At 30.9% G+C, this 14,640-nt stretch overlaps 2 protein-coding genes across 3 annotated transcripts in view; one reads left to right on the plus strand and one right to left on the minus strand.

Moving 5' to 3' along the window:
• LOC106770583 overlaps positions 1–560 on the plus strand; it is a 2,451-nt gene extending 1,891 nt beyond the window's left edge. Inside the window, exon 2 of the mRNA XM_014656383.1 lies at positions 144–560. Coding sequence (XP_014511869.1) covers positions 144–560 — 417 coding nt within the window. The remainder of the gene's footprint in view (positions 1–143) is intronic.
• A 5,986-nt stretch (positions 561–6,546) lies between these two features.
• LOC106772158 (ethylene receptor 2) lies at positions 6,547–10,841 on the minus strand. Of its 2 annotated transcripts, XM_014658366.2 has the most exons (4): positions 10,372–10,841; positions 10,151–10,213; positions 7,833–9,668; positions 6,547–7,282 (listed from the first exon to the last, which is right to left on the minus strand). In XM_014658366.2, exons 3-4 carry the CDS (start codon positions 9,561–9,563, stop codon positions 6,740–6,742), a joined length of 2,274 nt encoding a protein of 757 aa, XP_014513852.1. In that variant the 5' UTR covers positions 9,564–9,668; positions 10,151–10,213; positions 10,372–10,841; the 3' UTR covers positions 6,547–6,739. The 2 variants fall into 2 exon arrangements, with proteins under 2 accessions (XP_014513852.1, XP_014513853.1); XM_014658367.2 differs by lacking the exons at positions 10,151–10,213; positions 10,372–10,841 and adding an exon at positions 9,833–10,104.
• Positions 10,842–14,640: the final 3,799 nt, after the last annotated feature.

Here is a 14,640-nt window from a genome sequence, read left to right on the forward strand (position 1 = left end):
ACTCAACCCCACAAAATCGGCTTGTAAGGTGAGGTTTGCACCCACTTATATACACTTAAATGGCCTTATCTCTAGTCGATGTGGGACTTCCAACACTTACCAACAAATATAGGTTGTACTTTACTCGAGAATATTGTCATAAGGCACTGAAAGATGAGTTGGATTGTTTTAAACAGGCTGAAAAGAAAAATAGGCGCTTGGAAAAAGCTCTAGCTACTTCTGTTGCCATCATTTATGAATTGGAGAAAAAGAAGCAGAAGAAGAAAGAGGAGCAACAAAGACTTGATGAAAAGGGCGTTGCAATTGCTGAAGCGGTGGCTTTGCAAGTTTTACTCGGAGAAGATTCAGATGATACCTGTAAGGTTGCTATAAATGAGAGTGGGTGGAAGACTCAGAATTATAATCACGAACTTAAGCTCTTCATGGGTGGACCAAGAGCTTGTTTTGTTGATGTAGATGGTGGTGGTACATGGTCTTTCACATACAGGCCTCTTGAGAAGAATATGTATGAACCGCTGCATGAAGGAAGAAATGGGATAGGGTTTTACTGGATTCTTTGAAGAAAATTAGAGTCAAAATTTAGAAAAAATCGAAGAAAGAGAAAGAACATGAACAACACTGTGAAATATACCACCAAGACCAATGAAAATTTAACCGTAAAAAAACTGAAGAAATAGGACAGGGATGAAAGTAGGATTTATAGAAACAAAAGTTTAGAGTTGGTGGTCATTGAAACATTATTAAGTTATCATTAAACTTAACCGATGAAAGACAAAATTGTAAAATAAGAGATGTGTGGTGAAATGGGTGAGGTGAATACACTCTTACTAAGTGCACTCCATCAATAATATAAGAAAACTCAAACACTTTTAACCATTCACCGTTGCACCACACTATCATTGTTATTGTCAATAGTCATTATTGTACTGCTCTTACATAGGAAGAAGAAAAGAAAAATTTTTATTTTGGAAAACTCTTTCCAAAACATATTTTATATGTTCTGAAAAATTCCTACCTAAGCGTATTTTATGTATTTCAGAAAGTTTTTTCCATATCACATTTCATGTACTCTGAAAAACTCCTTTTAAAACACATTTTACATAGAAATGTTTCGAATTTTTTGTTTCAAAAGGCTTGTTTCGGAAACATATATTTCAAAAGTGACTTTTAAAAGAAAGAAATCATTTTGAAAATTTGAAGAGTACGTGAAAGGGAAGGGAGTACAGAAAGCAAAAAGCCTACGAATTCCCGTGCCTGACGGACATTATAGCCTAATAAAATTTTTGGACTTGTGGTTCGTTTTGGATTAAAAATTTACTTATGTATTTTTATATAATTAAAAAACACATATTAATATACAAAAACATTAAGTCTTAAATTTATCTTCTTCCGTACAATATTTATTTAGTAAATAAAAATATTAGATTTGGTTTTTTCAGTATAAATTAGTATATACAGTTAACAAGTTTTGTGAGTTTTTTTTTTTATAAATTTTCTGTAAAACTTTTTATAAAATTAATATCCTGTAAAATTGATAAAAAGTCCCATGAGATATTGGTAAAAAAAGTCCTACAAAATAAAAAATCTAATAATAACATTAACCGCATTAAAGTGTGAAACACAAATAATATACTGTTCAGGACTTGTTATGATTTCATCCTTCATTATGTATGTAGTGGAGTTGATGATAAAAACCATTTTAAATTCCTGCTACATAAATTGTTATTTTACTTAATTAAGAATTGAATAATTTACAAGTTTAATTATTTTTAGTCGAGTTTTAAAAGATTTTGACAAGTTGATTATTAAAATTGAAAAGATTATTTTATTTTTGTTTAATTATTTGATTTTGTTGTTGATATGTGATAGTGTTAGGTGATGGAATCGAATATTGAAAAGAAAGAGAAAGCAGAATAAAAACAAAATGAGAGAATTTGGTGGATGAAGTTATTTGAATACCTAACTGTACTTACTGAACTAACCAGCATCAACAATCAAATTATATTTATATTTATAAACAGAATCCAACATGCAAATTTTACACCCAATAACTCAAATCTCTAATAATAATTTAATGTACTTTTTTTCTTAGGAGATTCCACAAACCCATCTTTGCAATCTTATGAAGATCCATTTCCAATTATAATTAGGTGCTGCATGTGAACCACCAGAAATAGAAAAGCCAGAGAGACACGCGCATCTGCACGTGTGATTTTCATCTCCTACTTGCATTATATATTCAATTTTTAATAAAAAAAAATTCTAAAATATTTCATAGTGATTGATATACATCTGTTAAATGTTAATGGAAGAATCGAAGGCAGAATATAATAATAAATGAATGAGGTCAACGAGAAATGAAGAAGGAGGAAGGATGCAGAGCCCCTGGCACAACATTCATCATCTACATAATAAAAAAAACTTCAACTTCAACTTTTATATAATAAGCTTCAGGTCTGTTTCCTAATGACGATCCATCAAATCTATAATTTATCAACATTTCCGCCTGCAAACTCATTTATATAATACGTAAGCCCAATCAATCATCATAAACTATTTCTCTTCACATTAAACATTCTTCATTCAACATTTCTTCCAAATATGTTGTAAAACCTAACATGTATATATATATACCATTTTATTATGACCACGTAATCCATCACCAAAATAAAAAATATCAAACTCAATATACATATAAAGATAGATGTGCTAGATTAGTATTTCCAGGTTTTTCTAATAAAATAAATATTAACAGATGTAATTAGTGTTGTGAAATCTATCATTCGGTTCAACTCGGTTCAACTTATTATAGATTGACTATTTATGAGTCAACTGAACTTGATTTATTTTTTAACGAATCAAAAAAATTTAAATCTGGTCTAACTTACCACGGATTGTTAAGTTAAACGGATTGGTTTACTAGTTCACTTAATTATAATTTTTTTTCAATTAAAAAAAACATTTTTTCTAATTCAAATCTATATAAATTTCAATCTAAAATAACCTTAAATTCTAAAGACAATTCAAAATCAAAAGTATATAATAGAATCCAAAACTCTAAATACAATTCAAAAGTAACTACAAAAAGTAAAATTAGGTGGATTAATAAGTCAACCTAGTTTACCACAAGTTCAACCCAGGTAAATTAGGTTTTCAGTGGGCCAAACTCAAAGTTGATCCGTATTGAAATTTTATAATTTTTTTTTCAACTCAACCCAGTCCAAATTCGTAGTGGACCGAATTGATTCACAGGTTCTAACTCATTGTAGAGTATTATTCCCTCTACTCATGGAAATTGAAAAGAAAGAGAGAAAGTGAAAGTGGGATTGGGTAGGGGCTTGCCTATGAGAGAAAGAATGAAAGGGAAAGAGATTAGGATTTCAAAAAATAAAAAGTAAAATAGATAAAGATAAAAGTAAAAAGGAGCCTTTCAATTTCGAAAGTTGTGTCAACGCAAACTGTGTCGCAATGTCACCATTATGAGCCTCCTTTTCCTTTCAATTTCGAAAATGGTAAAAGGTTCTGGTTTTGTGTTTTTTTTTTCTATTTCATAGTACTTTCTTCTTAATACAAATATCTTTTAATGCATTTTACTCATGTGGGGTGGGAAAGGTGGCAATGGATATGTTTTTTGGTGGGGAGCACAGTGGTTCTACGATGATTCTACGGTGGAAATGTTGGAAGTCTCTCACACTAACTATAAATATGGCAAATTCATAATATATATAGGTGAAAATCTTGTAAGTCGAATTTGTAGGATTCAATTACACTAAAGTCCACTTCTTAACATATTATTAGAATCCTATGTTAGAGTCTATCTTAACAATTTTTTTTCATTTCCCAGGTCTATTATTTCATTCGTTATCAAATCACTCATTAATGTTTAATTTCACATTCGATAGCATAAGAGAGGTATGTTAGATGCCCACATCGACTAGAAATAAAGTCTATCCATATTATATAAGTAGGTACAAACCTCATCTTACAAGATTGAGTTAACTTAAAATTCATTTCTTAACATAATTTTTATACAAAACTATTGTAGCCTAATTCTACCAACTTAGATAATTCTTAACATAATTTTCATAATTTTAATAATATTTCCTAACAAATATTGTTAAATCTTTTTGAACTTGATCTTATATGATTAATTATGCTTTCACAACTCATGAGGTCAAGCAACTCATTTTGCAAGGAAAACTATCCGTATTGAGATTTCAATCCCCTAAGTGGTATCTTAGATTGATAAAATTTCATTACAAAAGTGGACTCGGATTTTTTATAGAGAGAGCTATGATTACGTAATGACGAATTTTGCTCAATACATGAACTTGGTGCTAAATGGAGCAGATTCATTACTCATTTATGCTCTAATTTTATGCAACTGGAGTCATTTTCAAGCTCTTTGATTCCTTTATAATCATGTGATAATTATTTTTTCTTTTTATCATTTACAACTAACGTCATTTTTTTATCTTGCTTATGTCCTTCAGACCATTAATAAAGCTTATGATGTCAAATTTCATCCGCTTAGAAATTTCTATTTTTTGTTCGTTATACATGATTAAATTTTGTACCAGACCCTCAAATACAGCATAAAGTATCAGAAAGATCAACTATTACTTATTTTCATAACAAAATAGATCAACAAATTCCGAATAAGTAAAAAACATTATCTTAATGTCACAATGAAGGTCATCATAAAAACTTATTCATTTCGTCAATAAATTTAATGCTTTATATTTTTCAACAATAAATTTCATGTTTTATATTTTTCATTAATTTCAATTATCAAATTTATTTACTTCCCCTTTTTATATTATTATATTGTTATTGATATATATTATTATATTATAAATCTTATAACACATATCTTATTACAATATGTATTATTAAAAAAGTATAAAACTTAATAAGAAATATATATTTGGATCTTAGCATAAAATATGCATAACATCACATAACGAATTTATTCTAATATGAAATAATATATTGTTTTATTTATCAATTTTTATTAAGATAAAAATTACAGTCATTGTTCTTCTAATTTCTTAACCAATCATTAAAATACATTACCAGTAACATAAATATTTACAGACACAAACCCAATTCCAAATATTTCTTTCATTAAATATAATTTTTTAAATTAATAAAATTTTCTATTATTAATGACAAAATTTCTCAAGTTAAAATTACCTTGAGAAAAATAGCAATATTTAACCAATTCATATAACTTTTACAACTTTAATTTAACTAATTTTCACATTTTTCTTATTAAATGAATAAATAAATTTTAGAATAAGACTCATGTATTTCAACCACGATTTCCATATAAACATACTTAACTAAAGTCGTCTTAATGAATAACGACTTCCAATTTTACATATAAAATTGAAACTCGTTCTTAATACTTACAAAAGTTATCTTCTCTGTACACGACTTTTGAATTTTGTGTTGATTAATTTATGTCAAAATTTTCACTCTTATGTATATATATATATATATATATATTATTCCTTTAACACACGCACACATAGACAATATATAATGTTTAATTTTCTGTAATTTTTCAACACTCGTTTTCTGAAAATAAAATGAATCGACCGAACCAACTAATTCAGAGGGTAACAAGATGAACTGCTTTTTGTCTAACTCAAAAAAAGTGAACCAACCCTATTGGCTTGCTTTGAAAGCTCTCCAACGCCTTTTTTCAATGTGTTTGAATGGGTATTAACTAAATTTATTTGAAAAGATATTGATTTTATTCAAATTTAATTTTCCAACGAAAAATTGTCAACTAAATACAAGTTATTAAGAGGCAATATAAATTAAACATCTAAAATTTGTATGTGAAAATGAGTTTTCGTGATTTCCAGCATAAAGCTAAAGACTAGAATAAAACAAACTTGTTTATTTTTTATTAAAAATAAAGTAGGTTTACATCACACCAATTAAGATTACTAAACATGGTTTTTATTTTTATATTAAAATATATTCACTCAAGTTGAAAGTGAGAAAAAGGATAAAGAATGGAATGTGAGAAATAGAGCAGAAGATAATAAAAGGCAAGTTGGGCTAAGTGTGTTAGGGACACGAGGAAATTAAAATAAGTGATGGGTCCACGTGAAAATGACAAGTGTTCTAGGTACGTGCTCAGATTCATGCATGGTTTCAACTTCAAAAATATCTGCCCCATACCTGGAATCAAGTTTATATAATTCTCTCATTACAGATTCTCAACTTTCCCTCTTTTGCAAATGCACCTGCACCAACACTCATTCATTTCGATAATCTCTGTTACTTATTAAAGCCTGTCCCTCTCTCATTACTGTGTTAACGTTATTTAATACCATCTACTTTTTTATAACGTTCACTGCTAAAGCTGATATATATAATATATGGTAACTGGCAGACATTTTCACAAACATATATAGAATTTAAACAGTCCAAGAAACGAATGGTGTAACATGTTCAAACAGTTTTTTCAAGTCTAAAAGAATGAGTTCCAGCACACCCTATAATGGGATTTGAAACTACATAGAGATATTGAAAAGGAACTAATCTGTATACCATTTTTTTTTTCTTATGAAAATCGTGTGTATAATAATAACATCTCTAAGCTGAAAATTGCTAGCACGAGGGAGAGCCAAAGAGTGCTGTGTTCTAATTCTACCAAGAATGTGCCTTAAAATAACTTAAATACTTTATGCTTAAGTGTTACAACTTGCACCCTCCATTCTCACAGGACATTATTTCCCTGCATCAGGATTCTTCTCAGTTCACTAGCAATTCCTTGCAACAAAACTGGTTTACGGATAACTCCATTAATACCAACTTGCATGCATCTCTCCCACAAATCTTCTTCTGCACTTGCAGTCAAGGCTACTATCATTGGCCGATTTCCACTTCTAAACTTCCGAATCCTCGTGGCAACTTCGAAGCCATCTAAATCAGGCATGTGAAGATCTAAAAGAATGACTTGAATGGAAGATCCAGCAGGTCCAATCACAGTAAGGCATTCAAATCCTGAAGTAACTGGAGTTACAACACAACCTAGTTTCTGTAGCAATTTTTGGGTCACTGCTCTATTTACATCATCATTGTCCACTAAAAGAACTTGCAGACTTCTCAGCATTGAATTCGAATCGGTACGCTCTGAACCTTCTCCAGGCTCGGAGATGGCTATGGTAATGGATGGTCGTAATTGAAACCGAAGAAGAAGTGTCATACTTTGAGGATAACCATGAGCACAAGGTACTAACCATATGTTCCCCTGCATCAACTGAAATTAACACCATAGAAAGAAATTTAGTACCAAATCAACGCAAGATAAAGAATCACAGAATACAGTCCACGCTGAATAAAACAACACTAAATAATTCAAATCCTGAAGAAACTAGAAAACTACGCTCTAATTCATATAATGAATTCTAATTGATCGAGGGCATCAAGAAGAAAAGTACAGTTGAAGGATTTTATCACTGTATGTATCTATGCACTAGATAATAATATATCAACATGCATTACCTCCAATCTCCCACGGCTTTACATACATACATTTCAAGCAAGAGAGAAAACAAACAATGAAAATTTCAAACAAAATAACCAAATTCAGTTTTTTTGTAACACCAAACTATATAAAAAGAGGAGTAAAGAACCATCCTCCAGATGAATTTATCCTCTAAAAGCTCACAAAAGGAAAAATTAGATTTGGATACTAAAGAACTGCATAAAATGGATTCTCACCAAAATCTGAAAAATACTACTCATTGTAAATCAGCGTGTTAATTCATTTACTATATCCAAGCTTACATAAGCTTCAAGAAACTCACCTGCACTACCCTCTTGCAAATATTGAAGCTCAATCTGCCACCAACTCTATCACTGTTATAATTCCTACCCCCAAGTCCTGACGAACTCCCCACTTCAGAATCACTACTGTTGATCCCTACCTCAAATCTAATATTTACATCACCACTAGAAGAGCTTGGTCTCCAGGCTGTCCACCCTTTGTCACTTCTTCCCTGACTTCCAGTTTCTGCAAAAACCCGAAATACTAGGATCCCTCCCCCGTGGTTGTGTTGTAGTAGATTCCCAACCATATGTAGAATCACCTGAAAAACCCTCCTCTCATCACCCATAACATTGTCTGGCAGAGACTTCTCAACCTCAACCATAAAACCAAAGCCCCCATAAACACACATGCATTTTGAAAGGCAAGCTGCTTCCTTCAGCATGGAATGTAACCCAAAAGACCTTATCTCCAAAGGAAATCTTCCATCATCCTTAGTTGAGTTGTCCATGGCATCATTTATCAAGTTTGATAGGACATTGCTAGTCCTAAGCATTGCATCCACGATAAGTTTCTGTTCATTCCTCAAATTATCATCTTGTATCATTGAAAGCAATCCCAAAATTGAGTGCATTGGCCTCCTCATTCCATCACTCATGACTTTCTGAAATGCATTTCTTGCCTGGCTTGCCATCATAGCATTCCTTTTTGCCTGTTGCAAAGCTCGATTTTGTTCCTCCAACTTCTCTCTCATAAGTTGGGACTCTTCAAGAATTGCAGCATGAGATAGAGCCACTGCAACCTGATCAGCAACCACCTTAATTATCTCCAGCTCCTGATTGCTCCAAGATCTAGGCTCTCCAGTAGGAAGAATTAAGACCAATATTGCATAACAAGTCTGTCTTAGTTCGGGTGTACCTCCTTTGAAATTACAAACACGTAGCATAGGCATTCGGATTGCCGCAACTGGCCCTGCCTCTCCAGAAGCTCCACTACTTCCAACAGCAAGTGCTGAGTCGGGGCTAAGTATATTCACCCGGTCGCTTCCCTTAATTCTCACAACATCTGGATCATTAATGGGTATAGATAAATTGAAATTCCTTCCATTTAATTCATGAGTAAGGTTCATCTCAGTTTTATCAACATTAGGCATCCACACAGCACAATTTTGCAAGCTCAGTGTTTTAGACAGCTCCACCAAAGTGGTATAGAGAATAGTGTGTCTATCCAGTGACTTGCGTATCTCCTGAGTAAGCATTCTTACATGCACTGCAGCCTCCCTTTGCCTCATAATATTATCAACCTCACGTCCAAGATCCCATGTCTTCTTCTTCAGCATGAACTCTCTGACCTTCACTTTGAGAAGCAAAGGAATCAGAGTAATGAGGGTTATGGCGGTGGCACATGACACCAATGCAGTGAGAATTTTAGAGACAGTAAGTGCCACCATAAGTTGGAAAGTGTGAGGACCATAGGTCCACCCATTGAGCAAATGTGTCAACCCACATAGTACAATGAAGGCAATGAACTGAATCAGGACCCATTTGAATGGGACGTTTGAGCAACTGATAAAATAAAGCAGCTCAATGGGGATGGAGAAGTAGGCCACAGCAATCAAGAAATCACCAACTCTCTGACACTCCAGAATGCTTTCAATAGTCCAGAAGCTGGCCTCATCATCGCAGTTACATCTAGGAAATCCATTATCATTAGCAGATACGCATATGAGGACAGAGGTAATCAACAGCCCAGATGCCACTGCTTTTAACATTGATCCAATATGTTGCTGCTTCCTCAATCCATCAAAGGATATAATTTAATGGGCCATAGCACTCCCCAGTGACCACCCAACCTCCTCCCTTTCAATTGTATTGCCCTATCAACAGGTACACAAATTGAAATCTCAGTAAGATCCAAAACAAGGAAAAGGAAATATACGAGATCCAAATCAAGAAAAATTATAAAATACAAACAAATATTTAACTCTTTTCCTAAATTAAACGATCTAAAACATTTCAGTCTCATAATTTCAGTTTCCACCTTCTTTCATGCCCCTATTAATGGAGTGGTATGAATCAGTGAATAATACAGTGCCAACAGGTGAAGAGGACATTTCCATCAACCCAAACGAAGAAAACCCCATGCAAAATAGAAAGATAAAAAAAAGGAATAAAAGAATCAGGAAAACCAAGCTAGCTATAAACCTGGGGGAGGCAAAGCCAAAATAAATATTATTAAAAAACAAAGTCCAACAGGTTTAATACTCCTTCAACCCCCTCCCAACCAAAAAAGAAAAAAAGAAATAAGAAAAGACACCAAAAACCCAGTAATGTAGTCCAAAAGAAAAGGCAAAAGTACCTGAGGAATTACAGCCCCTTAATGCAATCAGATATCACTCCTCCATCAGATCTTAACCTTTACCTGGAAAGACCAAAACCGTGTTAAAGATGCATCCCTCACTAACAACACATTAACCAAATCTCCTGTAGCTGGTTGAGCATCAAATCAAAAGGCTCCAGCAGCAAAGTCCATTACTTTATACAAGTTTAATCAACAATAAAAACAAGAAGTGCACCCACCTCCACCATTGGGAAGACCAAAGAAAGAAACCCACTTGAAGGAGCCACCAAATCCCAACATATGAATTAAAAAAAGGGCATCTTCACTGTGGCACGAGGAGCTGTAGCAGGAAACCGGGTGCGACCCTTTTGCGGAAAACCACTCCTCAAGAGCAGTGCCGGTAGAAAATCGAAAAGAACAGAGAGGAAAACGCAGTCTCTACGCCACAGGCGAACCCAGGTGAAGAAAAGAAAGAAAAAAAAAAACAAAGTGTTGCGGTTGTATGCAGGGAATCTTATTAACCTTTTGAACAATACCCTTTGTGCATTTGGCAATGCCAAACCACAAACCATGTAGAGAGAGAAAGCGCCGTTGTTTCGTGGGAGAGGAGAAAGAGGTGAGTTGGATGGGATTTAGAAGAGGAGAGAGAGAAGATGGACCCCACTTTCTTACATGAAGAGAACTTAGACGCTCTTACGAACCAAAACGTCCTCGTCACACCAAAAAAGATTTGTTTTATTTTTCACCCTCTTTCCTTTTCAGTTTCTCTCTCTTTCTTCATGTCTCCGTTTTTTATACTATACTTTTCTTATTTTCAATAAAAAATTGCTTTTTATTTTCCTATGAATTCCCCATTCAATGTTCGATCTTCTTGTGTCAGAACCACGACTTGTTTCCCTCCTCTTTCCCTTTCTTTCTCTTTCTCTCTCTAGTAGGAGTAGAAGTAGTAGAAGAAGAAGAAGAATGCTTTCCTACAATGGTGTTTCGAATTAGCTGCCACGTGCCATTACCAGATGCAAAGCTGGGTCATCTTGTTTATTCAGACGCGCACATAGAATTATCCGCATGCCTGGATAAAATAAGACCAAGCTATTGTGTTATCCCAAATTATAAAACACTATATAGCGAACTAACACACGCACCAAAACATGTATACGATTAAGACATCCCACTAATGTTATATTCAACTTGTACTCTTTCTGTATTCCAAACTTTTTACTTATGCCAAATCAAAATCTCCACACACATAAATTAAATTCGGACAAAAACTTGCTCCACTTTTTTCTTTAATTTCTGTTATTATAACATATTTCATACATTTTCTAAAAAATTCTTAGGATCCTTCTCACAATACATTTAATATGTGCGTTAGATAATACAATGTGTAAATCTAACGCCAACGTTGTTCAGTTGATAAATAGTTTGTTGTGGGTAGATGGATTGGTAGTAATTTTAATTTACGTTTCACTGAAGAAATCAATTTCCGCTTTTATTCGGATATTCTTAGTACAGATAAAAGAAAAGATATGTATGCATATCTTGCTTAATAATTAAATAACTTGAAGAGGCTGGTTGATTTGAAATTTGGAAGACAGCCATGGAATAAAATCATTGGAAATATGATAAAGGACGACACAGACAAGTTTATTCACAATAAACGTCAAATTTTATAATTTTATATTTTGAATGGTCTTGTAAATTTTATTCATTTATTTAATAAATCAAGTTACTAACTTTCTTAGATGCTATATGTATCTAACTTTCAGATTAGTTAATTTAGATTCAATTACTTTCTTTCTATATTTTAAGTTTTGATTCTTTTTTTTTTTTTGGTTTTAATATATAGTTTGTTTTAGTCAAGTGTCGTTATAAGTTAAATTGATTCAATGTGGTTCTTTTATTATATTTTTGTTAATATTGTTTGAAAGTTAATTATGTGTCAATCAAATGAAAAACTTAATTAGTAGTTTAGTTTTTATATTTTTCTTCTCACTCAATTTAATTCTTTTACATAAGATAATATAATTAGGGGTGACAAAAAAATTAGTGTCATATCTGTAAATAAAATCCGCAAAAAAATTAAAATACCATGCATTACGTTGAACGTTGAAGTAAAATGATAGAGGTTCATTCATTATTTTAAAGTTTTAGTTCTTATTAACATCTCTCTTCTTTGAATGTTAAACTCTTTTTTTCTTCTTGGAACAATTATTTTTAAAATTATTTGAATATATATTTTACTATTAATTTATATTAATTTGAATTTATATTTTAATTTTTATTTATTTATCATTTAATTTTATTTAGATAATTGTTTTAAATATTATTTGTATTATTTTTACAATTTAATTTGGATTTCATTTAAAAATTTATAAAATATTTTTTTTAAATATTCGTTGGTTGAAAACGGGTATCCTCAGGTTGAAAAAAATCTACAGATTTATTTTATGTGGATATCCAGCGAGTAACGGACCGAGTAACGAATGCGGTTTTATCCGACGAATCGGATTACAAGTAGATACTATCTATATCCAATCCTACCCATTGTCATCCCTAAATATAATCATATTTTCATCACCATCGTCCTTTACACGGATTCTAATAATTAATCAAAAAGTCACAACTAAGTTCATGTGTTCATATTTAAATATGTATTTAATAAAAATGAAAAATTTGATTGTACTAGTCAATATTAGATATAAAAGAGACTGACTTTGGTTAGATTGTGTGGTCAGAAAAAAAAAATTAAAGGAAAATAAGAAAGTTTAGACTTACATGTGATAATCTCCTAATTATGTTAACATGGATTTTACTAAAGATATTACATTGTCTCTATTTAAATAATATACGAACTTAATTAAAACTAAATTAAAAGTAAACATTTGATTAGATTGACAAGTAATCATCTTTCAATAACAAATTAAAAAACTACATTGAATCGATTTAATATATAATGAAACTTGATAAAACATAAACAAATATTTAAACTAAAACAAATAAGAATTCAAAATATAAAAACCAAAATAGTAGTTAAACATTTAATTTAATATTTAAAAATGTAACTAAGACATTTACATCATGAATAACATGTTATGTGCTTATGCATGACCGTGTGATTGAACATTATTATTTTTTAATGTTTAACATGTTTTACTAGTGTTTCTAACAGCTTAATTAACATCATTCAATGATTATAAAATAAATTATTAAAGAACTAAACTTTCTTGTTGAGAAGTTCTTATAAAATAAATAGTTTTTTTTAAATGTATATAATTTAAAATTTAAGTGACATATAAAACTTAATTGTTATTCATTGTGATGTTTAAAGAAAAATTAGAGTTTGAGTGGAAAATAGATTGTTTCTCTAAAAATTGTATCGCTTAATAAACATGTAGTAATGTGAGAATTATGAAAATGGTGCATAGGATCTAAAATGATAAAAATCAAAAAATCATTTTATAACACTTAAATAATGGTATGGTCTTACAAAAATGGGTGAAACAATGTGTTTTCCGAATAAATAAAATCACTTATGCTCTTTAGTTGTCTTATATTACCATACAAGCAAAACTCTCACTTAAAACAAGAAATGGACAAGAGACAACAAACATAAATAAGTTTGTCTTAGATAAGTACAATGGTCCATGTATCGAAAGTCTTCTTGATAAAAGTTTCTAGGTAAGCGTTAAGATGAACAGCAGTACGAAAAGAGGTACTCGTGACTTCTGTTGGAGAGACCGTATACCAATGTAGAAATAACTCACTCTTGAAGGAGAAGATTGTTGGAATTTCAAGTGAGTCTAAGTGACACATGATAGAAATAAGAAAGTTGAACACCATATAAAGTTGAAAATCCAATAACCCATTGCCTTAAGATTTTGATTTGATTTTGAATAGAGACTGATGTCAATTCTTTATGTAGTTGAGTTTTAGATTTCATTGGTGTTGTATCTTTCCTATGAACTCTCCTCTTTTGATAAACACAACAATAACACATCTCAGTTTTTTCCTTTTTATTCCTTTTACATTATTTATTGAAAGAAAAATTAAAAAAAGAATGTTAATTTCTTCTTTAAGAGATAGAAGTTATAGTTTATATTTGTATTTGATTTTACTACTTCTAAAAAAAAGGTTGTCATTGTTTTATCTTTAGATCTAAAGAGAAGAGTATGTAATTTTTGTTTCCTTAATAATATTATATTATTTATATATTATACGTTTTGTTCTTTTTGTTTTTGTTTTTTTTTTATTTTAACGGTAAATATTTGTGTTATTACTTTGATACTAACAAAAAATATTAATAATAATGTATGCAAAAATAAGAGCATAAATGTAAATATTAATATAAGATGTCACCATTAATTAGAAATATAGTTAAGAATTTTGGTATCTTAATGATAATATTCTAATTATAATTTATGATATGTGATTTATTACGAATATTATAATATATATATATATATATATATATATATATATATATATATATATATATATATATATATATA

This window comes from Vigna radiata, chromosome 8 (assembly GCF_000741045.1).
Source record: "Vigna radiata var. radiata cultivar VC1973A chromosome 8, Vradiata_ver6, whole genome shotgun sequence".
NCBI classification, from domain to species: Eukaryota; Viridiplantae; Streptophyta; class Magnoliopsida; order Fabales; family Fabaceae; genus Vigna; species Vigna radiata.

Excerpts from the sequence above, each read along its gene's own strand:
- LOC106772158 (XM_014658366.2), bottom strand. The coding sequence starts at position 9,563 with ATGTTAAAAGCAGTGGCATCTGGGCTGTTGATTACCTCTGTCCTCATA. Across the intron at positions 7,283-7,832 it reads TTTGCAAGAGGGTAGTGCAG|TTGATGCAGGGGAACATATG; the intron begins GTGAGTTTCTTG and ends TGTTAATTTCAG.